Raw genomic sequence first — 26,283 nt, forward strand, 5'->3', positions numbered from 1 at the left:
CAGACTGCATCTGTGTGTCTCTATATTACATATTTGTGTGGTCTACCTCACCTGCATCCCAGGTGGTGAAGGGTCCCTCCGCACTAACATACGGATCTCCTGCTTGTTGGCCAGCAGCGCGCGTACAGCTTCCTGGTGTGTGGCATGACGCAGGTCGATGGCGTTCACCTCTAATATTCTGTCGCCAACACGCAATCCACTTTGACATGCCAGACCGAGGGGAATCACCTGATGATGAGACACATAACCCCGTGTAACCATGGCAACAGTACCACATGTTTAAGAAGAGGCAAAAAAAACCCCACCAAACTGGAAAACAAGGATCTATATGACTCTTTTAGAGTTATACCTTTGAGATAAACACTCCAGGTTCATTGATGCCAAATGGATGACTGGCATGGTCACTTCCTCCCACGATGCTCAGGCCTAGAGGACCACCTGACTTCATCAGAATCACTTCCTGTTAGCGCCAAGTAGAAAATTTGTTGCGGTGAGAAATTTTGAGAATACTGAAAGTCCAAGTCTAACAAAAGTGACTCAATAAAACATCAGGTCACAAGTACAGTAAACTACAGAAAACCTGCTGAGAAGTGGGAATTAGAGGTCTTTGAGCCTGCTTGTTTGAAACCGTAATGTCCAGATCTATCTATATCTAGAGACTGTTAAACAAACACAAACTGACCAGTTTCTACACATGGAGATTTTTGTTCACGAGTCTAAGAAACCACAGTTGGAGATTATACAGCTGATGTGATCGGACTACACTCTACAGTACATCGTTAATTAGACCAAGCCTTCATACCATGCACCATCTTCTCTGGAACTGGACAGCATTAAGGATGAGGCAGGAGCCAAATAAAGAAACATTAACACTAAATTCATTGATGAGGGTTCTCCAGCATGGTCTAATAAAACTAAAAAAGCCATTCGACAGATTAAAGAACCGATTCAGAGTCAGAGGTCTCACCTCGATGGGATACTCATCTTCCATCCGGCTCAGGTGGTTCCCATGAGGGGAAAGGGCTTCCTCCTCCTGGTCTGGAGAATATGAGGGTTCTGGGGGTGGAGGGGAGTGGGCTCGTGCCCGGGATTGACCTGGAGAACCTCCTGGTGCATTTAGGTCTCGCTCCACCAGGAGTGCGATGGTGGGGGAGGTGCCGGTAAGGAGCGCTACTGCCTGGTCATGCCTGGCCTCTGTCATGTCTACACCATTGATCTGGATTGACAGTAAAACCAACCACGGAGGGTGTGAGCCCACCAGGACATTCCCAATGACAACGGGCCACATTAGCCACCGTTACATGGGCATTACGAACATTAAAGAACAAATACATGGTGCCAACAGGCGTGTCTCATCAGATTCCACATCCGCATCACTCAAAACTATTTCTGAAAATCTACTTAACATCTGATTTGAGAGTTTTTTCGAGTGCGTCAAAGTGAGTAATGTTATTTGAAGAAAAGCCCAACACCTATAAAGAGTAACAGGGACAAGCACAGAGAAAAAAGAGGGTACAGGGGTAAAAGCAGGCTGCTGCAGGCAATTTAAGCTGGCAGAGCTTCCCTGAGGGAGAAAGGCTACGAGCATGCAGAAACCAGTTTTTCCCAACAAAGTCATGAAACTCCCTGGAGTGAGCTTTATGAGTGATTGTATCTGCTATCTTTCAGTGTGTTTAGTTCACTTTCCCACCACTATCTTGCCTTTATTTACTTAAAACACAAGTGGAAGTGTGTAGTTCCTCCAAAAAGTCTGATCTTAAGTCAACAAAGGCAAGCAGGCAAGTCCTTAGACAACTGTACCTTGTCATAAATAAACTACTTCATCGTTAGTTTGTTAACATTAAGTTTTGTAATTATATAAAGGGGGTAGCTTTCTGGCATGCACAACCTTAGAAACTGCACTCTGGTCCAAAGTGACAAGCAGAGGTCAGCACTGGCCCGACAGTATCAGCTCTTACCATTGGCTGGTATACTGCCGCGGCCGCTGCAATGGTAACCCACATGTCTACCATGTCAGCGGGGCGACAGGCTCAGCCCACTCCAACCCAACACCATACCCACCACCAAGCAGGCAAGGAGATGCACTTAATGCATTAGTGAGCATGCAGAGGGAGAGATAGTGAGAAACAAGAGGCAGTCTACGCAGAGACGGAAGAAAAATGAAAAAAAAACTGCCGGAAAAGAGGGAAGAGTAAAACCCAGAAAGAAAAGCAAAGAGGATCATTCACAAAGCTTTTTTTGTGATTGTCAGAGAGCAGGATTTGAATAAAGAAACAGTTATGAGTGCAAGAAGAGTTATTAACAAGTAGGAGCAGTTACACATTCAGCATACTGGCATATCTCAACATCATAACATCAGTTGATTTACAGTAATACAGTGATTTAAAAAGTGAATGGATGCGACTGGATAAAAACACACAAGTCAGAAACAGGAGAGCAAAACCAAGCTTGGAGTGTGATGAGCAGAGAGCGAAGAAAGAGCAAAAAGAGGTCATGCAGGAATGGCTTAGCAGTGAAACCTAAATGTTGTTTTATTCAACCAGAAGAGCTAGAAAATATGCATCACAGGAGAGAGCGGGGGTTAAAATTAGAACGAGGACTGTATAAGTAACATGTCTCAGCTCTCAACTCATGGATCTGATGCGTGACAGTGAAGTCTCATGAGCTAATTTTCTGCATGTGGTTAATCTGATCTTGACATGGACATGGCAAGACTTAGAACTTGAGTGATGAAAGCAATGATTTGCAATGGAGAGTTTAATGAAAAGAGCAAATATGTCACATATTAAGTGCTTCCTTTACTCTGCTCAAGATGAGGCACTTTGTGCAAAACTGAGAGAAGCACTCAGAATCTATTCATTTTACATAAATTATTTGGTCTAGATATCAAGTTATGCTGTAAGCAGGATATAAAAAGGAGACAATCTGGGTCTGGAAAAACTAAATTCTTCCCTTTCCTGCATTCATGTACATTGTAAAGGAAACCCAGATGGAGATGTGCGGAGGAGGAGTAGTACTCACAGAGATCACCCTGTCGCCTACACGCAGCGTGCTGTCTCTGTGTGCCGCTCCACCCTCTGCGATGCGAGAGATGTAGATTCCCTAAAAACAGATTTAAAAAAAAAACACATGTATAATGTCTTTAATACACACGCCATATCGTGCAATTTCTCGGGCTGTTACAAAGAACTAAAGATAAATGAGATGCTGCTGATGTAGTGCCACTAAGAATGCTTTAATCCATGGGAGTGGTTACCTAATTATTCCATAAATCTTTTGTGGCCTCTGCACCAAAGCAGACAGTGAAAAGTCTGGTGCAACAGGCTGCAACGCTGTGATGAATCACTATGCTAACTGTGAGCCTGTATAGCATATTAGGGGAGTTATCACTCAGTATGTGATATCCCACCATGAGGATCTGAGCCAAAAATAGAATTCCTTTATTCATATAGGTAGTTTTGACATAGTAACTGCTCACAGTCCCACATATTTTGATATAAAGAAGTGAATATACACACAAACAAACACAAACATGCATTACAATTGATTAAAACCACAGTATTAGATCACTAACACACTTTAGGTCTCTGCAGCACAACCAGCTCATTAAAAAGCACGACCCATGAGACATTTTTGTCCCTTTTGCTCAGACAAATAACACAATTGGTTAAACCAAATAAAACCCAGCTGAACTTCTAGTCTGGCTCATCAAAACAGAATGTAAACACATGCAAGAGCTCAGTACTGCACCGCCTCCTCATATCAACTAACATTTCAAAAACCTTTTGAAAGAGAGGCAAAACTTACAGTCAGACCCGCTTATATCATAAGTTTGAGTCCTTTCCTCTATGTGGGCGTCTTGAGCTGCATGCGTTCCAGCAGAGTCCCTCACAGGCCCATGCACTGGCCCAAATATACACCTCAGCCCGTCCAGTAACCGTGAACCTATCAAGTGTCAAGGCTGGCTATTCATATCACCGTCTCCCTAGTGATGACTGTAAACGCTGCGGCTAGAATAGACGCTGTTAAAAGACAGTGCCCTGTGACTGAAGCAGTTACTGTAAACACTCTGTGACCCAACTTTAAAGGTATACTACGCAGTTTTTTCCTAAAAACCAATGTACAGACTCACACAAAAGTAATCCCTCTCTGTATCTACAGAGTCTCTGCCTTTATTTTCTTATTGTTTTTGCTCTGGAAGCTTCTGGGCGTCAACCTTTGGGCAGTGGGTGTGTAGCCCCTGGCCAATAATGGTGATTGGCGTGTTTCCGTGTCTCACCGTGTCTCCTGTGCGGTAGGGTGTGGAACCTTTTCCCCCTGCGATGCTGAAGCCGAGCCCCTTGTCATTGCGGATCAGACATGTGGAGAGCCGCTGCTGAGGCCCGCTTGAGGTGGGCTCCAGGTTGAAGGCGAGCCCGCTGCTCCGTCTCTCCCGTGGGAAGTAGTCGTCCTCGGGCCTCAGTGGCGTGGTGGTGATGGCGTTCTCCGGCTCCACCATGCGCTCGCGCAGCACTGTCATGGAAACTGTAGCACCAGAGCTGCGGAGAGCTTCCACCGCCGTGTGGTGTTCTGCTTCGTGAAGGTCTACTCCATTCACCTGAGGCAAAGAGGTCGAGATTGTTATTTAATTTAACATCTTACAATTTGACAGAATGGCGATATGCACAAGTGTGCTTGTAGGTCTTTACCTCTAGGAGTTTGTCTCCCACTTTAACCCCGGCTCTGGCTGCAGGGCCCTCTTCAGATACTCTCGAGATAAAGATTCCCTGAAGGCACAATCAAAAAGAAAATTTATATAATATATAGCTTCTAATTTCTTGAACATATCCATATTCCAGGTAGACATCTTACCTCATCATCTCCCTTGTAAGGTGTGGATCCTTTCCCTCCAGCAATGCTGATACCCAGGCCGCCTGTTTGTCTCATGATGTTCAGGGTGTGCTGCAAGTCGAGGAGGGGCAGTGAGCACGACTAGAAGTGAAACCTGCTTATCACCACTCATCTCTGGACAGAGTGAGAAGGAGGCGAGCCCACAATGTTTGCTATTTTGTTCTTTTTTTTTTTTTTAAATTGATTGCGATTTAGTTTCACATCTTAAACTTTATGATTGAAGTTGTGGGTGACCTCCCTCTTTCTGCCAGGAGGTGGTGTCATCCTGTGATCACACCCACTGATGGATGGAGACACTTCACTCGTCCGGAGCCTAAAGTCAGTTTAAGTGGAAGGTGGATGTTTTGTTTTTGCCTTAAGTGAATTTACCTTTAAAAGATATTTTGCAGTTGGGTTTTATTTTGTTTTAGTTTATTCAAAGCAGCTTGTTCAAACAAGCTGCAGCCAAATCATTTATCATCTACCAGTAATCACTTAGCTGACATTAGACTTCACACATAAAGTGAATAAACTCTCTGAAACCTTCTTCAGTTGGATTTATAGATAATAAACTGATGACATTCTCACTATGTATGTATGGGAGGAGGGACTTAAAAATGTGAGGTAAAAACACTGAATAACAACTTGTAATAGTGTAACTGTGTGTATTCTGTACACTTTCAAGCCATGCAGAGAGGGGGAGGAGTGAAGGAGAATGATGGGACAGGTAGAAGGAAACAGGAAATGTCAACAGTAACAGATGAGAAGAGTGTGCTGTGTCCTGGATGCAGAGAGGATTTCTGGACTCTGTTGTGGTGTTCAAACTTCAGTGTTTGTTGTAATAAGATGGAATTTTTCATTAAAATGTTGCAATGTTGCTCTACAACAGTGAACAGTAAAAAAAAATCAATGTTACAATTTCTTTTTCACTAAAACTAAACACCATATGACAATTAACTATACCGCTCAGCAAAATCTAGTTTGCCATTTCCAGCCATGTGCAAACTATACTGTTTTATTCTATTAAGAAAAAACAATAGTCTCAATAAATAAACTTCTTCATCCATCCGGAGACCATCTTCTGGTTTTCAGCTGAGTTACATAACATCTCTGTATACCTGCATACCAAAATAAAAAAAAAAAAACACTGGAGGAAGCTGGTGATGCAGACTGGCATCTTTCACAGAGCAACAAGCCCATTCATTCCAGGGCAACACAGCATCGACAGGGGAGGAAAAGGAGCAAAGCAGCAGAAGCAGAGAGAAGGCAGCAGAGACGTAGTGTGGCAGAACCTGATGCTGGACTGGGACTTATAACATGAGGTCTACAATCAAAGTTCCCGCTCTCTGGAGGAATCAGTTTTTCTGGATGTCATGGATTGCCAGCCTTTTTTTTTTTTTTTTTTTTTTTTTTTTTTAAAAGGCAGGATGACAAAAAAGGTACGCAACCATAATATGATTATTGTATTCAGGTGACTAATAATCACTTCAGTGTGTCAAGTTTTCTGGGAAATACATAATATTTGGCAGGTTGCCCAAGAAAAGTATTTGTTGTGCCGTTTTCAGAGCTGCTGTTCCTTATAAATAAAGTTGTCTTTTAAGGTCCAGTGTGTAGAATTTAGTGGCATCTAGCAGAACAGACTTGTCAGAAATGGAATATAATATTCATAAGTATGTTTTAATTAGTGAATAACCACCTGAAAATAAGAACTGTTGTGTTTTCGTTACCTTAGAATGAGCCCTTTATATCTACATAGGGAGCAGGTCTTCTTCCACAGAGCCCGCCATGTTGCACCGCCATGTTTCTACAGTAGCCCAGAACGGACAAACCAAACACTGGCTCTAGAGAGGGCCTTTCATGTTTTTCATGAGTTTCACGGCCACCGTAGGTTTTCCTACATGCTTGGAAGGGGGAGGGGTTAACAGTGCTTGATGCCATTAACTCTTACACACCGGTCCTTTAAATAAATCAAAGACAAAGATATGAGTCTGAAATAACTAACAGAAGTTATGTAGCATTATCATGACTTCCTTTGTGCTCCTGCTCGTCTGTTCTTAATATTTACTTAACAGTGTTTAGCCAACAGACGGACAAAAAACCCTGAGTAATTCTGAGCAACTGGTTTCTCTGGAGGACACATCAGACTAAACATACAGGGTTCTTAATCTGAACCCATTCCTGTATCAACAAAATAGGGTGGTAGCCTAAAACAATCTAAGTAGAAAATTGAAAAGGGCTGCTCTGATCTCCTGACAGATTTACAAGTTGTTATTAAAAAAATGTGTGGTCAGGGTTGAGTAACTGCAACTCCCTGTTGGTAAAAAAAAAAAAAATTGGCAGGATCATTTTTGCAAACAATAATATTTAGAGTGAGGAAAAGTAAAAGCAGCAGCAGCCATGGTGGGCTTTATGAAGAGCTGCATCACTCTCGCTCTTTTTTAATACTGCTCTTAAAGCTTTGCAAATGGTTGGTCACAATGTTCTTAGTAGATTAAAATACTAAAAGTGATTAATTTATTGTCAATTAATGGTTAATATGACCTTTCATGGTAGCACCAAGCAGCAACTTATGGGGCCACTTGAGGCCCCAAAAGTGAGTCAATCCTCCATGTTGAAATGCCCAACTTTACAGCAGAAATAAACATGTTTGGTCTCTGTAGCTAATTTGCCCGTTCATGACAAGTGTACAGGGGGTTATACAACTCACCCATTTAAATTTTATTAAGGCTTAAAGTTAGGCATAATGAAGGGTGTGGCCACTTTGAGTGACAGGTCACTACCACGGCGACAATGTTGGTTAAGTAACGTAACCTTGGCGTAATCCCTGATTCACAGAGTATAGGCGTAGCTGTCGCTATTTCACAGTGTTTTCAAGTTAATTGTAACATTTTGGTCACCTAAAAAAAAAAAGTCTTGTTCGGCATTTGGTTGTACTTTTTGTAGTTTTTCCAGTAAGTAAATTTTGTTTTAATGGTTTTAAGCCTGTTTTCGCTAGTAAAAGTTAGCACTAGCATTATCGCAGTTAAATATAGAGTGTAGATGCACAGTGCTAACCAAGCTAGCGGCTAGCATTAGGGTCAGCTCCACCCTCTCGTCCAAATATGGTCACTTCTGGCTCCAAAAAACCAAGATGGCGATGGTCAAAATGTAAACTCGAGGCTTCAAAACCAGAGTCCACAAACCAATGGTTGATGTCACGGTGCCTACATCCATTATTTATTTTACAGTCTGTGGGTAGCACAAACTAACTGACTAAGTAGGCAAGATCTGAAATTAAGTCAGCAAGATAATTTTAATTCTAACCTCACTTGCTGAGAGTTAATTATTAAAGAGACCAAGGAGAATAATTAAATACTTTTGGATATTGGCACAATGTAAGAGTGTCTGTGCTGCTGCCCTGTGGAAAAAACAATACATATGATAAATAAAATATGGTTACTGCCCTCCTGCATCCAGGTTCTGCCACACTGTCCATCTCATAAAGGAGTTGTGGTTAGGGGGTCCCTAGTGATTGGCTTGTATTAAACATGGATTTCTGTAGGTTTTCTCTCCACCTCTGAATACAGGTGGGTGAATGAGTAGGTGAGTGAGGGACAAAGAGACAGACTGGACGGGAAAGAGTAGGTACAGACCTCTTCCTCCTCAATTCGAGCAGGTTCAATCAGCAGATTATTGACTTGATCAAATGACACCCCCTGTTAGGACAGGAACCAGCGAGAGGCATGCGGATTAGTCAGGCCAAAATAAAAATATGCTCACACACACACCAAAAAAAAAAAAAAAAGCCACTTTCTCACTCTTTCCATAAACTTCACCAAACACAACCAACACTCCGCTGTCTGCTTGCAGGTTGTGGGGATTTCCAAGTCCACCGAGATGGACCACCTTGAAGCAGAAGCGATCCCACACTCGCACCCCCCAGCCACCAGAAGCAGATACAGGCAGAGATGGAAAGACAAGACCAAGGAGCTGAGCTACAGCGCAAAACAGTGTAGAGAGAGCGGACAAGAGAAGGCAAAAGCTCCCATACGAGAATATGCCCAGCCTCAACACCACAGAAGGCGATTTCCTCCAGTAGCAAGATTTAACTTAGAAAACAGGCCTACTTTTGTAGAGTATAATATATAGTAGTTAAGTATAAAAAGAGTGTCAGCCTACAAAATATAAACATATCTACAAGATGACTTTACAAAAGTCATTTACAGAACATTACGACTAAAGAAAATCTGTGAAATACTAAAAGAAAATGCTGAATTTCACTTATAAGAACAATGAATATGATATTTTATCATTTAGAAGAATTGTAACATCCTGTAAAAGATTATTATCATGTGACACAAACAAGGCTCGTTGGATCTCACATTCCAGCTCTGCCAGTATACGTTCCGGTTGGTCTGAGGTCAGCCACACAAACAGACCCACATCCATAAAAACACACACAAAACAGATTTGGTGAGATGATGATGTTTGATCACAGTGTTAAAAAAAAAAAAAAAAAAAAAAAAAAAAAAAAAAAAAAGGATTTCTACAATTAGAATGATAAATCAACATGTCTCATTAAGTCTCCCCGAATACTGATGATCAATACGGAGATTCATTTAAGCGGCACCTGAGCAGACTTCACTTACTCAACTCATACAAGCGCGCACGCACACACACACACACATACACACACACAGTTATAAAAGCACGAGTGTGAAAATGTAATTAACCAATTAAAAATCAGGAAATGGCTGATAATACAGTGAGATTTTTTTTAGTACTGAACAGGACCAGTGTTCAGCCTGCAGCTGCTTGTGAGGGAGGGATATCATCATTTGACATCAAAGAAATTATAAAACTAAAACTTCTCTTATTTATCTCCAAATTATGAGACAGTGTTTTTACATCTCTCTGTTACTGCATCATATGTTAAGTGATTCAAGCGCTGAAGGGTTTATGTGAGCGTTATCAGTGATGATATCTGAGTGTTTGTAAGCATTAGGGTGGAGGACGTCTCGTCTTTGCGTGGGACAGAGAAAAGAGAAAGCAAAGTTCTGAGGGAGCCATTCTTATGTGAAACTACCGGTGAGTTTGTGGTTAAAAACCACAAAATCAACTTTCTGAGAAAAACATTCCCCTTGATTTATAGTACAAGGGTAGACGTTCATTTCCACAATGACCCTGCATGCAGTGACAAAATCCTTCTCCGGTGCTAGCAGCCCACTTCAAACTGAATGCAACTTGCAAGGTGGTAAGGGCACTCTATGCATTCAGTATTACCTGTTTGCATAGAGGCAATAAGCAAGCCAAAATATATTAAATTTAGATATATTATTATAACATAAATAGAAGATTTAAATAAATTAACAGATTTGGTGTTTGTCTACTTATGATACCACTTTCTTCTCATACTGTTTATCTTGTTTTGCCACTTTTATACATATGAACCTCCATCTCTACACCAATATCTGCTCTAATCTGCATACAAATGCAGTTTTATTTAGCATATTCATCTATCTCTACCCAGCCAAACATCACTGAACTGCATCCTGCCGATGCCGGGATGTCTCCTTTACCTTTACTTGGCTGGAGTTGACCTGCCGGCTGTCTTCCAGCTCCGGCGCCTCCAGTCTGTGATGGCGTTGAGGGGTGCTAATACTCTGCTCTCCCTCCTCGTCCTGCTCGTCTTCAGCGGTCTGCGTGGGAGAGTTGAGGCCGTCGGGACTGAAGCCCTGCAGCAGCGCGGCAACGGCCTCGGGTTTGGGCAGCTTGGTGATCTTGAAGTGCTTCTTGTAGTGTGGCGTGTCCTTTCTGATCAGACGCTGCTTCTCCGCAGGAAAAGCCGGCCTCTCGTCTTCCTCGTCGCTCCTCTCACCGTCCTCCCCGTCCTCCTCCTCGTCCTCATCCCCACCACGGATGATGGGCTCCTCTGCAAAGTGCACAGTGGGCTGGAGAAAGGTGGGGTTCAGATTTTAGAGTTATATTATCTTTCTAGCCATGTAAATACTAACAGATAATAATCTTATGGATAAGACATTTGGAATATTTACCTCAATGTACTCCACCTCCATCTCATCCAGTTCCTCCTCCTCGTGAGGGGAGTGGCCGTCTACGAGGTCCTCTCTCTGCGAGGCGACGGTTACCTCCCGTCTCTCTTCATGGGAGGTGGCTGACAGTGTGCTGTTGGACACCTGGGAGTCGTGGCTCTGATTGGAAAGGTCACTGAGCCGTTTCTCCTAAAACAAAAAGCGTCTGTTTAAGTCACTGTGCACAAGAACAAAACTGTTTGTTCACTTTCTAAAATAGCTGGTGATTTTCCATTAATTAGCATGCTTGATATAATAATCATTACACAATATATACAGTATGTACCTGTGGGTCAGAGGACTCTTCATCTCCATCAGGTCTGGATGAGTACGCTTCGTTCCTCCTCTCCTCAATCACCTTCTTCATCACTTTCAGCTCACTCGGATGTGGTGTGGCTCTACGCTGAAGGCCCTGAAAAACAAATTTAAAAAAAAACAATTGCTTTTGTAAACGTAATAACCTTGTTAAAGCCCAGAATAGCGTCAGGTGATTTTGTATCATATTGGCACTTGCTCATGCCTCATTTGAAGCACATCTTCAATCAAGATATAATAGCAATTCTGCAGCTCCAACAAACGACAACAGGGATGTACAGCATTGATTGCTGATAAATAATAGAACAAAACATGAAAAATTCTCAACACAAGGGGACATGAGGAGAGTACACAAGTGACACTGCATTGTTGTTTTCTCACTCTGCGCTCTGCAGCAGCCTCATCATCCTCGTCCTCAGCCTTGGTCTCTTCCTGGAACTGAATGACTGACACTCTGTTCAGATTGCTGTCCGTCCAACTGTCATCAACACTGTTCTGTAGCAAATTCTCTGTGGGAAAAGGAAGGAAGGGGAGCGCAGATGTCAGATGTCAGACTGAGCTGATAGCAGCAGCAAACCTTTAAATGAACAGCTGCAGGAACAGATTCTGGGTCACAACCATGTACAGATTTATAAGCCAAGACTAGATTGGTAAAAACTATATCAAAACAAATTATAAATCTCATAAACCAGCCATAAATCATGTCATACTGAGGTTTTATAGGATAAAATATATATAAAGTATAAGATAGCTAAGCAAAACGAGTAAAAGATACTCAAAGTAGGTTAGAAACCTCAGGGTGATTTAGTCAAAGTTCTGAAAACCCAGGAACATTTTCAAAACAACATACTGTATTTTAAGCATTTATCAAGCAGACATAGTTCAAAAAACATGATTTGTAAAAAAAAACAAAAACAAACTAGTGACTTAACCGCAATGGGACTGAAAAAGTCCTACTCACCGAGGCTCGGGGAAGGCTGCTGAGGCAGTAAATAGCAGGTCAACACCTTCTCCCCCGTACGCTCATCATCCTCTGTCTGGAACTTGAGCATCGGCTGGGACTGGTTCTCTGCGAGCCACATGGCCTTCAGGTTGAGGTTTGTCAGGGCAAAAGGCAGGTTTTGTAATCTTGATGTGGGAAAGGAGAATAACAGTTACAAGAGAGTTAAAAAAGTACTTAATTTATTGTCAACAAGACCTAATTTGTACTGAAAAATTAATTCACAGAAGAAAAAAACAGGAATAACATGTTCATGATCCAGCAGATATACAGTTCTCTCCATAAGAAGCATTATCCCTGACATTTTCCAGTATATAGTCAAACTTGGCACCACAGCTTTGAAGATACATCTATGTGTAGGCTATGATGTTGGCTCCTTATGACATTAAAAAGGTAAAACTAGAGGTGCAGTGCCTCTGCAGGTTGCTGGTAATACACGAACTATTTTGGCAAAAAGCGTTCTATTTAAAGCTTTAACCTTAGCTCAAAAAGCTGCAGTGCATTATTGACGGTACAGGGTGTTCAGTGAGGTTACCTGTTTCCAGCCACATCCAGCACATGCAGCTCAGTGGCATCTGCAAGCTCAGGAGGCAGTTTGCCCAGGCGGTTGTCTCTTAATGAGAGAACGTTGAGGCTGGCACAGCCGCCCAGCTCTTTGGGCACGCTGCCCAAACGGTTGCGGTCTACATTCAAGTTGGTCAACTTCTTCAGCTTGCCCAGCGAGCGAGGAAGTGACTTTCAGGGAGGAAGACAAAGAGCATTAATAATCAGTTAAATCAATATTGAAGCTTAATAGTTGTTAATGGAGTATTAACAGGGGTATATAAATCCCACCTGGGTCAGAGTGAGGCTGTTGTAAGTGGTTCATACTGTAAATCCCTACCTGTAATAGGTTCTCTGTCAGGATGAGTTCTGTAAGGTTTTCACACTCTCCTATCGAATCAGTCAGGTGGGTCAGTCTATTCTGGTCCACTTTCAGGATAGACAGCTGTTTCAGACAGCCTGGATAAGAAAAACATGCCATTTAACAAACTGCAAGCATAGAATACTAACAGTAAATGTGATGTGTAAGTATGTGCGGTTTTGATGTTGAAATGTTAGCCCACATTCTGAAATAAGACAGACTGAACTGCAGCCAGCGCTGCTCTTCACTGGCATTATTTTTCCAGTAGAGGGCAGTGCTGTTCTTGTTTAACAGAGCACTTAGAGTACTCCTACACAAACTCACTGGGCCTGCCATAAGGTCGACTTTATCAACAGTGTTGCCTAATTGGATGGCAAACTTTCAGTAAGTACCACAAAAACACATTTGTTCAGAGAAAACACAAAGGAGAAAGAGAAGGTTTAAAAAGGACTAATTAGTATTGGGCAACTTATAATTCTTGTAACAAGTAATATGGGCTTGTTTAACTGTTTGAGAAACACACTTCTAAATATCCTAATACACAGAATAATAAAAATACCATTTAATGATAGTGATGGAGAGTATGAAATGTATGGATGGCTGAGATGGTAAAAGGGCAGTCAATGTTGCTATGATGTCATTCATTTTAATTTCATTCATTGCTGTTTCTGACATAGTTTTACTGAGAGTTGTTATTTCCATCCTGTCTCTCTCTATTTCCCCTCCTTGTATGCCTCACCTATGCTGTCAGGGACGACCTCCAGCAGGTTCTGTGTGAGCAGCAGGTCGGTGAGAGCCAGAAGGCCGTTTAGCTCTGAGGGAAGCTCTTCCAGACGATTCTCTGACACATCCAGACACACCAGTCTCCGGAGATTCCCCAGCTCCTATAAACACATACACACAATAAATACCACTTATTTACAGCACAGAACTGATAGATTCTTAAGAGCTTCTCACCCCAAAACCATTAGACTCCTTTTAACTTCCTCCATACACACACACAAAAAGACAACCACTAACATAATTGTTGTCATTTTGTGCTTGTTGTGTTTGTTGTTTTGTATGTTTCTATCCATGTTTTATCTGTCTTTATTTTGCATGTTGTGCTTGGAGTAAACGCAGTTTCAGTCTGCTGCGCACCCCTCATGTAAATGATCACATTTCTTGCAAAAGGGCAACATAAAAACTAAATCTATGTTATGAAACTGTACTTACTGGTGGTAATGAGGACAATTGGTTACGGTCAAGCCACAGCTCCCTCAGGTTGGGCAGAGCGCCGAGGGTGTCCGGCTAAGAGATGGGATGAAACAGAAGGAGAGGAGGGAGCATATTGGTTACTCGCGGTTGGTTATTGGAGAGAGCAGGTTGGTCATTCTTGTTAATGTTTATGGTGCGATGCCAAGAACTGTGCGGTCTAAACAAACCAGGAAACAGTGAGTGGAAATCTGATCTATTTGAAAACTGTCAGAGAGGTTGAGGATACAGCAAACAAGAATCATGTGCCTTAAATACACAGGCACTCTATATATAAACTGGATGGTTAAATACATCAGCATGTGGTAGAACACGGCTTGATGTAGTAGGCTAAGAGCTGCAAACATTGGCACATGGGTTGATTTTTAAGACTCTTTAGTTTGACTCCTCTTGGATTATAGTTTTTTGATTGACAAGGATATGAATTTAAATTGATTTATCTGGTGTTAACAGTTGAATAATGGGTAAATAAATAGATATAGGATCTTTACATGTAGTCATGCTCTTTCTTGGGATTTTTTATCCTTTTATTGAAGCTCCTAAATCCAGTCAGTAGGCTAAAGTCTCCCAAAATTAGCTCAAATGCGAGTCTAAGCGATAAATAAAATTAAGGAGGATGTCAGTAAAGCGCTGGCTTATGACAGACACGCAAGCGGGCAAGGTTTCATCATGATGTCAACTGTTTGCTCAGCCTCCGCCCTTGTCGGGTCATGAGGCATTGTTTACCCTGTCCTATTGAGACTGGTGGGCGTACCCAGGCTAAAACCAGCAGTCACTCTGGGGTACAGCGCATACGGGGCCTCGGGTCTGACAGACCGGCTTCTGCTGTGTTCGTTGAGGTAAACATGTGGTTCGGATCATAATTATTATGGTGGGAATGTGAGAAGGATATTTATGACACATTTCAAGAGTGTGCGTGTGTGTGTTCAACCGGCAGTTCAAATATAAAATTAATTATTTTGAGGCAAAATCAAGAGTGTGTTTTGAGCACTTGAGAGGTAGATTTAATTATCTACTGTATGTCATACGGATGAGTTTTCGACTTACTAAAACTTCCAGTTCATTGCTGCCCAGGTCCAGCTGTTCCAGTTTCACCAGGAAAGAGAGAGACCTGAAAACACACAGAAAATAGCACATGCAGAAGGTCACACAAATATGTGCCCCTAACGAACAAAGAGCACTGTTTTGCATATGACTACAACATACCATTCATTCCCATGTACTGACATGCAAAGAATGTTTTTAAACCTGCGTAGCTAAAAAGGTAAATTGTAGTTTTTGGCACGTTCTTCCACTCTGCGATATATTTTCTCTCCTAAAACTATTGCATTCATAAGGGTTCTAGCTAAAGAGGTTAATGTTGATATATAAATAGCTGCATTAATTCTTTAACGTTGAGATGCTTATTGTTCATGATGGAGATGGTGGAGAATAAGAGACTAAAAGCTGAGCACATGTACGCTGGAGGGAGATGACACTTACGTGGGCAGAGACTTCAGCAGGTTCTCCCTGAGCTCCAACGTCACGAGATTGGCCAGACTATAAAAAGAGGAGTGGTAGAGAAAATGAAGCAAATGTGGGAGAAGCAGGGGTAGGAGTTGGCAGGCGACGTGAAGAGGATGGGGGGGGGGGGGGGGGGGGGGGGGGGGGGAAGAGAGGAGAGGCAGGTTGGTTAGTCAGATGGCAGGTCTGTTCATCTGGGCTGCCTGGCATGGTGAGGGGCTCCTTCCATCTGTCTGAGCAGAGCAGTGGCCCAGAGCCCGGAGACCGGCTTCCTCCGAGCCCACTGGGCAACACAATTACACTTCTTGAAAACCTGCTCGGTCTCGTAACGTTTCGTGGATCTAACCGAATCGAAGTCCTTCAGTCTGGCGGCGTGGACGAGTGTGACGGCTTGATAACAGACTACAGTATACTTTAAAAATTTTCTTAAACCATAATAACACAACAAGAGTTTCTGTGACTGTTAAAAAGAAAAATATAGTTAAACAATAAAAGTAAGCGTAACCAATCAAAATTATGAGCCACTGTGCATGTATACATACTTTCCGATGTCATTGGGCAAAGTCTGCAATGACACGTCGTTGAGTGCCAAGTGAGCCAGCGCTCGGAGTTGAGTGAAACCATCCGGCAATCTGAGGCAGACAGAAAGAAAGAGAGAAAGAAGGGAAAATTGTGGAGAGAGTCTTTTTTAGAGATCTTTTGTACAAGCGCATGATCTCACTTTACTCACACAGACTATTGGCCCACTAGGTATTCCCATCTGTTCAAGTATTCAGCATATAAAACTTCCCAGCCATTGATTTCCGATGGGAGAATGTTAAAAGGCAAAATACCGACCTAGACATCGCTGATTGCAGGTGTAGCGAGAAATGTTTTAACAGAGAGAGAGAGAACGCTGCAGCGGTGACTTTTTACAGGGGTTAAAATCTGATCCTGGTTTTGTTAATGTGTGTGATTTCATATAGAGCCATGTTTGGTCAGAGAGCACATTGTCACACAAACCATGATCTCCTCCAGGCATTTGTTCAAGTACTGTACATAATTGTGTCTTAGCAGTGGAACATTTAAAAGCTTTGCAGTTACGAGTCAGGATAAACATTCGAATATGTACTGTATACATGCGCGTTCACAGTCTTTCACATACAATTGACTGCACATCTTTTTAAAAAGCAAAGGAATTAGAGCAAACGAATGACACTCATCATGCTTCGTTGCACATTTCGTAGTCGTACTGATTTTCTCCCCTTTCGTTACATGTGGGTGAGCGCGTTATTTTCTCGTAGTGATGATGAAAAGAGTGATGGGTTGTTCTACTTCACTTACCTGGAGAGGGGGTTTCCACTAAAGTCTGCAATCTCCAAGGCCCTGCAAAACTTAATGCTCTCGGGGATCTCAGGAATGTCTGCAGGAGAAAAGAGGAGAAGGGGGGAGGGAGGGAGGAGGTGGGGGGTGGGGGGGGACAGGAGTCAGCACCATGGACACACAGATGCAGAACGGAGATGTAGAGGGCTCGTATTCTATAGAGCGAATCATTTTAAGTTCCTTTTAATCGTAACCAGATGGCCAGAGGCAGGAAAATGAGAGAAAGAAAAGGGAAAATGAGACCGAGAGAGATGGAAGCTGTGCTAGGGAGGACATGGTCCAAGTGTACAAAGTCCCCCCCCCTCCTCCACTAAGTAAAATTTAGAGTGCAATCACACATTTATAGCGACTCACTTATTATGCAAGTCCAAATTAAGTTCACTGGATCCTCTATCTGTATCTAAAAGCATTCGAGCTGTTACTTATGTGCTTCCCATGTACGGTAAAAGACATAACTTAGGGGTAAAATATAGAAAAAAGGGAAGAAACCTATAAAATCTACAGCTGGATGGGGTAAAGGCTTCTTTGATTATAGGGCTGTTTATTGATTTGTTTTGCCTGTCACAGTCTCGCTGCATTTTCAAACAATGCAGATTGGAGATAAGGAGATCTGTGTGATAAATATTTTGTACTGCAAATAAAAGAAACATATTGCTTATATCATAAAAGCACTGGTTTTATGGTGTGAAATAGTATGAATTTCCAAAGCCAATACTCATTCATTGCAAGGCAAGCAGGTGTCTGCACCTAAGCCCCACATTAAGTGGTCGTAAGATAGTTTGTAAAGTAAAAAAAATAGCTTAAAATGTTAAAAGACAAAGGCATTAATTTAGCTTTACTTTTGCCTGCTTAATCTGATGCACATATGGAGGGCACGAGTATAAATCTGACCTACAGGTCTGACCAGAAAAATAACTTTTACCACTGGATCCTGCAGGTGCACGTTAAGAAATCCCAGCTGAGCCAAGCAGCCTATGACGCTTATCTGGCTCAGTGTTGTCCTGCAGCAGGAGCAGACAGGCAGACAGATGGGAAAGGCCCCTTACAGGCCACTGAACACTGCTCCCACAGCACTTGATGCAGTTTGTAGCAGAGCAGATGTCTCACATCTACCATATAGTCTCTTCCTGCCACTGAGAATCGGTTTATTTGTGAGCAGCACGCAAGGACACAAAGAGGGCAAGATATTTGTTGATGAGTTGCAGAAAACGATACAGCAGGTCTTACTGAAATGTGTTTTATTTGAAGTCTCTGTGACATGTATGACTATGCTTGTCTTAGGCATGAAGATCAACAGACAAATGTCTGTTGTGCCTGAGGTAAGACTGGATAATCTGGCAAAGAGCTAATATTTATCAAATGGTTGCTGCTGGCATGTTGATCCTCCAACTGATTTGGCTAGGCTTCTGATGCGAGACACCACATGGCAGGAATTTTTACAAATAGCCTATAACTCCCTTGTTGTTTTTGGTGTGGTCTTGTCAAGAGTGGAAGGTTATTTTACAACATGTCATTAAAAAGAACTGGGTTGCATGCTGACTGGTAATGAAACAGTAAAGCAATTTGTGTGCGGCGAACTTGTATTCATGTACCGTTTCTGGATATGTCCAGTTCCACCAGCTGCATGAAGTTGGCCACCTCAGGAGGGAGTCTCTGGATCTCATTGTCGCTCAAGCCGAGCTTCCTTAGGTTCAGTAGTCTGAAGAAAGGCTGCGGAGACACATGATAACATATTAATACTTCTGTAGGCAGTTGACATTTAAATTCTTTAAATTTCACTTAATCGTCCAATCTTGCAAGGATGCATCAAGGGGCAAACATGGACGGATAACAATCAAATCTTGCAGATAACAGAATCAAAATCTATAGAACATATAAAGTGGTAGAGACAATGCAAACGCTTAATGCCGAGGGCCAAAACTAACAATCATTTTCATTATTAATTAACCGTTTGGTGTATAAGATGTTAGAAAATAGTAAAAATGAGTTGCCATAGTTGCCATATAAATAATAGATGATTTGATTTATCATTTTGGCTCTGTTAATGACCATTTTAGATCAAAAGTGGACACACAGCTGCATGATCTCAGCGTTTAGGATTGATTTACTGGCTCTTGAAACTGCAGGCTTAAACACATTATGTTAAAATCAGCTGAGCAAATGTATTCATTTTGAACATGTTGAGGACTTAATAATAACTGTAAAGTGAACACACAAAACATCCTGTATATTCAGAAGGAGGTCGACTCCAGAACCGACATTCCATCCTCATATTCCCAAAAACTCCTCCTCGCCATGGCAACGCCAGCCAAACAAAGTGGCTTTCGATAGGGGAGAGCTGAGGAAAGTGCTGCGGCTGTGGCCATGCCAAGTGCTTTCACAAGAGGCTGGTTGTTGGACAGGACAGCGTTCAGAAACATTCCTCCGCCAGCCGCGCTGTGTGTGTGTGTGTGTGTGTGTGTGTGTGTGTGTGTGTCTGTGTGTTCGTCTGTGTGTCATCTGCCGTTCAGATGGACAGACAAGACAGGCTGGCTGGGGAACAGCAAGATAAACAGGCCAAAACTATGCAGTTATTAACCCCTCAATCAGTCCCTAGTTCTGCAGCCCACAGAGGATCCACTGTTTACTCTGTCAAAAGCCAGGCGACTTCTCAGACGCTGCAACGAAGGAAGCGTCTTGAGGAACTTGCCGACTTGGGCTTACTGGAATAGGAATTTGTATAAACTCATTATTCAGGGATGCTTTCTGAACATAGGGTGCACAGACGTCTGCAAGCCTGGAGCCTCAAGCTTAATACAAATTAAACCTCAAGCCGTCAACAAGGCCCTCTGTGGAAAACAACCCCTGTGTGTCAATAACCGCAGAGATTAACATACTAAATTGGGAAAATTCAGACAATTTCCAAACACTTCCTGCTTCATGGGGCTTAAGGTTTCAGAAATGTAGCGCCGTCACACTCCTGCATCCCAAGTGTTGAATAAACATGTAGTCGATCAGATAAGACAAAACGTTCTTTGATGTGTGTTGTCGGGTCTCTGCCTGACAAAAAGTGTAATAACACACAGATCTACACACTGAATGCAACATGCTGGGAGACAGCTCTACAATTACGCTGCCAAAGAGAAGAATGCGCAGTTCAGCTCCACTCAGTTCCTTGATGACAGATATTTCCTGCTCTTAACTGGTTATGTGCACCGTGTTAGGATGGGGAGTGAAGTTGGCTACAGCAGCAAGATAGAGCTTGTCAGTACTTTCCTAATATTCAACATTTCCCAGCAGCTGACTGGTAGTTTATAACCAGCTTCCCCCCTCCTGATGGAGTGAAGTTGGGGGGGGCGGGAGGTAGGAGATAAACACGGGGAAGGACGGAGCCAGAGAGAGAGACAAAAAGGGTGTTGGCTCACTGAGTAGCAGGTGACAGGTATCAGATGGCAGGAACAGGAAACAGGAGCTCAGGGGGACCATGTGACCGAGGCCAAGCCCAGATGGGAACCGGCCCCCTGGAGGGGAGGCAACCTTGCTGGCAGAACAGGTGACAATTGGAGATGAAAGCCTCTCAGGGTGTGAGTGCTATGAAACACACACACCTGAGCACTCATTCTGCAGATACAAGAACTTAAAACACAAACTTAAAAACCTAATTTCTATCCCCTACAAATATGGCTGGAGTTTCAAGTTCCCACGATGAGGCAGTACTCTCATACCAAAGTATGTTACTGCTACAGACAATCAGCGATTCTTCCATCCAGGCTAAACCAATCACCCAATAAAAGCTTTTGCATCAGTGCATTCCTCTCCTCTCTTGATATCGTCCAGAGCCCAATCGGTGATGAGGGGAAAGCTGGACGGTAATGCAATCATGCCTGTGAACAAGTAATTATGAACACTCACAAAGATGGCCATTCACTCCTAAGTAGGCGCTCGCAGACAGGGTTGCCGGTATTTTTCTAGGAAGCAACTATGATGCTTTTACCCAGTCTACAAAACAGCTTTACTCCAGCAACAAAAACACAACAACACGAGAGTAGACTCACGAGTTTTTCAACTTTTTAGAAGATAGTAAAGATGTTAGGTAACTCCTACAACCAAATACCGACAAGTTGATAACATTTTTCAATCACGTCAACTCTTCCACGCGTAATAAATCTGTTCCAGTTACTTGTAAAGCAGTCAGAGTTGGTAAAGTAATAAAAATCCCTTTCAAACAATGGCAATAACTGCAATTCCCTCAATTTAAACTGGGTCTGATGTCCCTGCCGTTTCCCACCAACTGGTGTACTTTCAAATTAAACAATGGAGAACCAACAGTTTTATACGGGTCAATGGGTCAGTTGGAATAACAAGTGGGAGCAGTGGGATTTAGTGTACCGCCACCGTCTCTTCATTGTATTACTGAGCCACATCAGTCTGCTCAGTCACTCAGGCAGCATTTACAGGACTGTTTGTGTGTGTGTATTTGTGTTTGTGCCAGTGTGTGTGTGTGTGTGTGTTTTGTGTGTGTTACCATTTGTAGAGTGAGACGGCACGTTGGTGAGAACCAGTGTGTTAAGTTTCCTTTACAACTTTGCGAGTGGGATGTTTTAATGAGGGCTTTGGTGAGACTTGTTTGCTTAAGGAAGATGTGAAGAGGGAGCGTGGGTGAATGATAGCGGTGTCAGCAGAGGGCAGTGTGGGGTCTCAGAGCTCCAGTCACCACAGCTCACTTGTAAATAGCCTTTAAAACCACTATGTACCAGCCTTTCTTGTGCCTATAAGACGGTGAATAACCAAATCCATCTTTGCAACAAGTCACTGGTAAAAAGTAATATCCTGTATATTTGCTGTTAAGCCTATTAAGTAAACCAAACAGAGGAAAAGCAAGCATTAAAACTGGAAATCAACACCTGCCATCTGTCAACTGTTGATAGCACTTTCTAATGTGGTAAGGAAGTCTTCATTCAAGCCTTTCTAAAAACAGCTCTAGCAGATAAAACATCTAAATCTAAGTGGTTGGATGAATAAAAAGCTAAGAGTCAAACCTAATGCAACACTCCCTTTCAAACTGCTTTGGATTCCAGAGGATAGAGTGGTAGATAAATTATATTATTAGTGACTAAGACAGCTATGAGAACTGACACAGCTGCAAAGATTCTGCCGGACTATGATAACGTTTCACACAGGGGAGGATTAGGTCTGTGTAACATCCAAAAACATGGCCAACTCAAGCTAGTGTGAAGTGGCTTCTGTGGTGCTGGTACTTCTTTGAGATATCTCCTATTATTATACAGTGAATGAGGACTGGTCACCCATGAGCAACCTGTTACAGAGAGCAGTGTGTGTGTGTGATGAGATACACTGAGAGGTTACACAAATGACACGTTGCACGTCAGTATGTGTTGAGTGTCATGAAATGCTTTGATTTATCTGACATCTCTCTGCTTGGGTTACATTCCTGCCTGACAGACGAAGTGCGTTCATGTACCTCAGGATGTGTGTTTGTATGTGTGTGTTTGCAGTTTCTACTCGTTTTGCAGAAATCTTTAAGTCGCAGGAGGGAAGATCCTGTGCTGTAGGTCTTTTAAGCCAGAACACAGCAGTGTTTAGAAAATCTTAGTTTTACTTTGGCTGGCGTTGCCAAGAACTCTCTGGCTACAGTAGCAGTACTCAGCATGTGTGTGTCGGGGGGGGGGGGGGGTTGGGCAGATGTTAACGTGCATATTTGTGTTTTCATGTGTATTAGCGGGGGTTTGTGTTTGTTTAAGAGTGTTTATGAGAGTGTTTATGCGCGCTGGAAGAGACTGTAAATTCACAGAGCAGAATGTTAATGTTTGTGGACCTCACATCACTCCAGACAAACTAATTAAAATGTGACTACAGATATCCAAGAGGCAAAGTGTGTGTGTGCAGCCTCACATGTGAGTAGACTCTATGTTCTCTGTATGACTAACGTTCCACTGTAAGTGCAGTGACCTGAAGCCTGATGTTCACACACAAGATAATGCTCCCATGAACATTTATTGGTAGGCCTATACCACCATATGGTGGTGTACCAATAAATGTTCATGGGAGCATTATCTAGTGTGCAGACTCTATTTTTCCATTTTTCACGTTTCTTCTGTCCAGCACCTAGTATTTATCGTTTGGATGTGCGTGCTTTTGTAAACTTTTTCCGTAGCCTAGTGTTCACAGAGGCTGCAGTGTTCCAGTCAAGTGACTCCATTTAGCTTACGGTTTCCCTCCAATCATGCCATCAGACTAGAGACAGAGCAGGCTCCTCCGGCCCTCCGAAAACACACACACACACACACATACATACGCACACACATAACTAAACTCGACCTTCGTCTTACAGGGCGCTTTTGGTGTGCAGGGAAACCCCAGGCATCAAACTCCATGTTTACCCTCAATCACTAACCTAAAGGTCAGGTTCACAGTCTAAACATTCTTTAAAAAGGTAGAAGAGTAACAGTAGAAGAGTAGTTGGTATCATTTATACAGAAACTAAGATATCTAAGGTCTTGGCATTTTGTGAAACATAAACAAAAGGGCTGATCCGACTTGATCAGGTCTCAGCTCGCCTATAAAGGTATTCAATCAAAGAGGAAGTGAAATTAAATATCATCATTAAACCTCTCCCCTATTCTTTCCATAACCCTCATTTTTGCATTTTACTCTCGCACACTTCATTTCCTCTGGAAGTGAAATTCCTTTTCACACATTCCCGAGCCTCTTAATCTTGTGCCAAATCTGCCCCGTTGGCCTAGTCCTTATGTCCCCACTCTTCCCAATATCCATTCCCTCACGATACACACCAACTACACACACTGCGTACACAATACTGGGGGTGAGGGGCTCAAAAGCGAGGGGAGGGGAGAGAGCACATGCTTTTGTGCTTGCTTGGACTCTTTCAGTGTCCGGGAAATAAAAAGCTGAGAGGATTTGGTTGACTGAGTAACTTCGTCGGTCACTCGAATGGCGAGCCTCATTACTGCACTCTCGTTTCTATAGATAGCTGCGGTTATTGTTGTGGTATAAACTCAGTACATGAGTGACCGCAGACACAAGGCAGCCATAATACAACGTAAATCCGCATTAAGAGGGAGTCCTCCTCCTCCTCCTCTTGCTGAGCTTAAATATCTTCAGTGCAGAGTTATGTGAAGTTAAAAGCAGCGGAGCAACACATGGGCTGATGTTGCTCTGCTAAGTTGGCCAAAGCGTCCCCTCCCCCTGCAGAGCACTGTTTGAAACCCAAAGTTCCCAAAACCTCTACACATGAATGACACCCTAACTGGTCCTCTTCCCCTCCTCCTCCTCCTCCTCCTCCTCCTCCTCCTCCTCCTCCTCCTCCTCTTGCTCTCTCTGCTGCTCCACCTCTTTGGGTTCCCTCCATTTTCCTTGGCAGAAGGACAAAGGCCAAGCAGCCAGCCCCACACAGGCCTGTCAGTCACAGGCCAGCTCTCACTGCCCCCCTCCCTACAGCTCGGCCAGGGGATTCCTCCATTGTCTGAAAGGGCACCGCGGAGAAGAGAAAGAGGGACAGGAATGGAAGGATGAAGACTTGAAAGAGGAAAGTGGCAAAGGATAACAAAAGGCAGGAATGACTAAGAAGGATAGAGGAGGCGAGTGGGGAGAACGGCGCGGGGAAGAAAAGGAAGATTGTGTGAGAAGTAGAGAGAGGAGAGAGCTGAGAGAAAGGGACTGACGGTGGATTATTAATAAAGAGTGGAGGGTCAACAATGGATTCCCACAGTGCACTGCACACTCTGCACCACTAATGGGAACAGAGCCTTCAGCCACTGACCAACAAATTATCTCACTCCGCTTTCAACGGCCTACAGACTAACTGCCCGTGTCTCTGACAGATAAATAATCTCATTTATTCATCAAAATCAAAACACGGAACAAGCCAATGTGGTTTTTGTCCGGTCTGCTGTGGTCCATAACACAGTGTGGAGTACAATACTCCCACTGGTCTCCTCAGAAAACCCACACTTATCAGACCAACAATACAACCATCCACCTACTCACAACTATAAACCTACATTCCACTTCCTCTGCCCTCACCCTCTGCCTCCCACACAATCTCCCTCTATCGCTTGCAGCTCAAATCTGTGTGTGTAGTTGTGTGTGTGTGTGTGTGTGTGTGTGTGTGATAAAGAAGAAAAAGGAACCACCAAGAACAACCAAATCCACAAACACAGCAGCAGTACATGCTGAACTACACCAGACAGGACAGCCCAGCTAATTCTATTAACCTTAATCAAACATGCTTGCGCGCAATCTACAAGGCACATAAAGAGAAGTGGGCGTGTGTCTCTGTGTGGCCATTTAATGGTGTTTTGTGCTGTTATAAAATGCCGCGCATATGTGTATGAGTGTTTGTGTTTCACTTAAGTGGCACTTTCAACCATGACTACCCTTATCCGGCTCCAGTCCCCCAGGGTGAACAGCCCACACAGAGAGAAGGGCGTGGTAAAGCCGGCGTGAGTGACAGCCTGACTAACTCCCATCTACTTACACCTGTCCCGGGGACTTTGATCTGTGCACACAGCAAACACAGCTCCAAGACAGGCCTAGCAATGTCTGTACCTACTGCGCCACTTTAGCGGTTTTGAGCTACAGTAGCCAAACTCTGCTCTGACAATTGAGGGACAGTGGGGGTGGGGGGGTAAAAGATGTTGCTAGCCCTAAAAAAAACCAACACATTATTCAACACTTCTGCTCTTTGCACAGTAAAGCCAAAAATTTGCATTGTGAGGAAATGAATGCCGTGTGGAGCTAGGGATTTCCTGGATGCACAAAAGCAACTCAGTCTGGAGCTTTGATAACACAACTAAATATTGTTTCAGTTTGACATCTACGTGAGCTACAGATTGGCTTTTTATTGATGTTATATGTAAATCTTTGCATGCATGTCCCATATGTGTGGCTGTTCTAAGCAGCTGGACCCATGTTAGTTTACATCAAATTCACTAATACATGTCTAATACCTGATGCAACTAATAGTTTGAACAAATTCTGGCATAAAT

The 26,283-nt window shown here is 43.0% G+C and overlaps 2 protein-coding genes across 10 annotated transcripts in view; one reads left to right on the top strand and one right to left on the bottom strand.

Annotated features, from left to right (window-relative positions):
• Nucleotides 1-4,854, top strand: part of kif9 (kinesin family member 9) — a 49,404-nt gene extending 44,550 nt beyond the window's left edge. The window contains exon 21 of the mRNA XM_042399054.1: nt 4,839-4,854. The gene's annotated coding sequence lies outside the window, so the exon portion shown is untranslated. The remainder of the gene's footprint in view (nt 1-4,838) is intronic.
• The window catches only part of scrib (scribble planar cell polarity protein), a 68,744-nt gene that overhangs the window by 22,715 nt on the left and 19,746 nt on the right, over nt 1-26,283 (bottom strand). For 8 of the 9 annotated variants that reach the window (XM_042399050.1, XM_042399041.1, XM_042399042.1 and 5 more), the window contains exons 2-23: nt 18,868-18,985; nt 17,237-17,315; nt 16,456-16,545; nt 15,893-15,949; nt 15,458-15,521; nt 14,372-14,446; nt 13,896-14,040; nt 13,136-13,254; nt 12,788-12,987; nt 12,214-12,380; nt 11,634-11,761; nt 11,224-11,349; nt 10,902-11,087; nt 10,428-10,799; nt 8,502-8,564; nt 4,852-4,941; nt 4,689-4,766; nt 4,280-4,597; nt 3,022-3,102; nt 968-1,216; nt 350-460; nt 52-228 (exon numbers count right to left, since the gene is read on the bottom strand). In XM_042399050.1, coding sequence (XP_042254984.1) covers nt 52-228; nt 350-460; nt 968-1,216; nt 3,022-3,102; nt 4,280-4,597; nt 4,689-4,766; nt 4,852-4,941; nt 8,502-8,564; nt 10,428-10,799; nt 10,902-11,087; nt 11,224-11,349; nt 11,634-11,761; nt 12,214-12,380; nt 12,788-12,987; nt 13,136-13,254; nt 13,896-14,040; nt 14,372-14,446; nt 15,458-15,521; nt 15,893-15,949; nt 16,456-16,545; nt 17,237-17,315; nt 18,868-18,985 — 3,093 coding nt within the window. The remainder of the gene's footprint in view (nt 1-51; nt 229-349; nt 461-967; nt 1,217-3,021; nt 3,103-4,279; nt 4,598-4,688; nt 4,767-4,851; nt 4,942-8,501; nt 8,565-10,427; nt 10,800-10,901; nt 11,088-11,223; nt 11,350-11,633; nt 11,762-12,213; nt 12,381-12,787; nt 12,988-13,135; nt 13,255-13,895; nt 14,041-14,371; nt 14,447-15,457; nt 15,522-15,892; nt 15,950-16,455; nt 16,546-17,236; nt 17,316-18,867; nt 18,986-26,283) is intronic. The other variant, XM_042399043.1, reaches the window with a different exon arrangement.

Source organism: Thunnus maccoyii, chromosome 21 (genome assembly GCF_910596095.1).
Source record: "Thunnus maccoyii chromosome 21, fThuMac1.1, whole genome shotgun sequence".
Lineage (NCBI taxonomy): Eukaryota > Metazoa > Chordata > Actinopteri > Scombriformes > Scombridae > Thunnus > Thunnus maccoyii.